The 538-nt window shown below is 66.5% G+C and overlaps 1 protein-coding gene across 1 annotated transcript in view; it reads left to right on the forward strand.

The window, feature by feature from the left end:
* Positions 1–409, forward strand: part of LRRC15 (leucine rich repeat containing 15) — a 2,492-nt gene extending 2,083 nt beyond the window's left edge. The window contains 1 exon segment of the mRNA XM_010081459.1: positions 2–409. Coding sequence (XP_010079761.1) covers positions 2–409 — 408 coding nt within the window.
* Positions 410–538: the final 129 nt, after the last annotated feature.

Here is a 538-nt window from a genome sequence, read left to right on the forward strand (position 1 = left end):
CTGGCTGGAGGACCACCCCCACAAGGTGGGCGAGACACCCCCCCTCTGTGCCCAGCCCCCTGCCCTGCAGGGCACCCCCATTGCTGGGGTGCCTCGGGACCAGCTCCTTGACCCCCAGTCCCCTTCTGCCTTCACCCATCCCAGCAGCCCGCTCCCTGCTCACCCCTCTGAAGTGGCATTGCCAGAGGGTGCCTGGACGGAGTCCCCCATGGGGCTGCCGGTCTCCCCCCAGGAGGAGGAGGAGGAGGGGCAGTGGGGGCTGACACGCACGCAGAGCGCGGTGGTGGTGGCGGTCATCGTGCTGGTGTGTGTGGCCCTGCTTGCTGCTCTTGTGGCGCTGGTGGTTTACGGCTGTAGGAAGAAGAGCCACGTTGAGCTTATGAGGATGAAGGCTCCCAACGAAGCCTGAGCCCCTTGCAGCCCCTGGGGGGTGCAGTGCTGGCAGAGCGTCCTCTCCCCACAGGGCCAAGGGACACAATGGCAGCTCTGTGTCAGCTGCCCTTGCTGACTGGGATGGGCCAGCATCACCCTGTGTGCT

The sequence above is a fragment of the Pterocles gutturalis genome, unplaced genomic scaffold (assembly GCF_000699245.1).
Source record: "Pterocles gutturalis isolate BGI_N339 unplaced genomic scaffold, ASM69924v1 scaffold27594, whole genome shotgun sequence".
Classification (NCBI taxonomy): Eukaryota; Metazoa; Chordata; class Aves; order Pterocliformes; family Pteroclidae; genus Pterocles; species Pterocles gutturalis.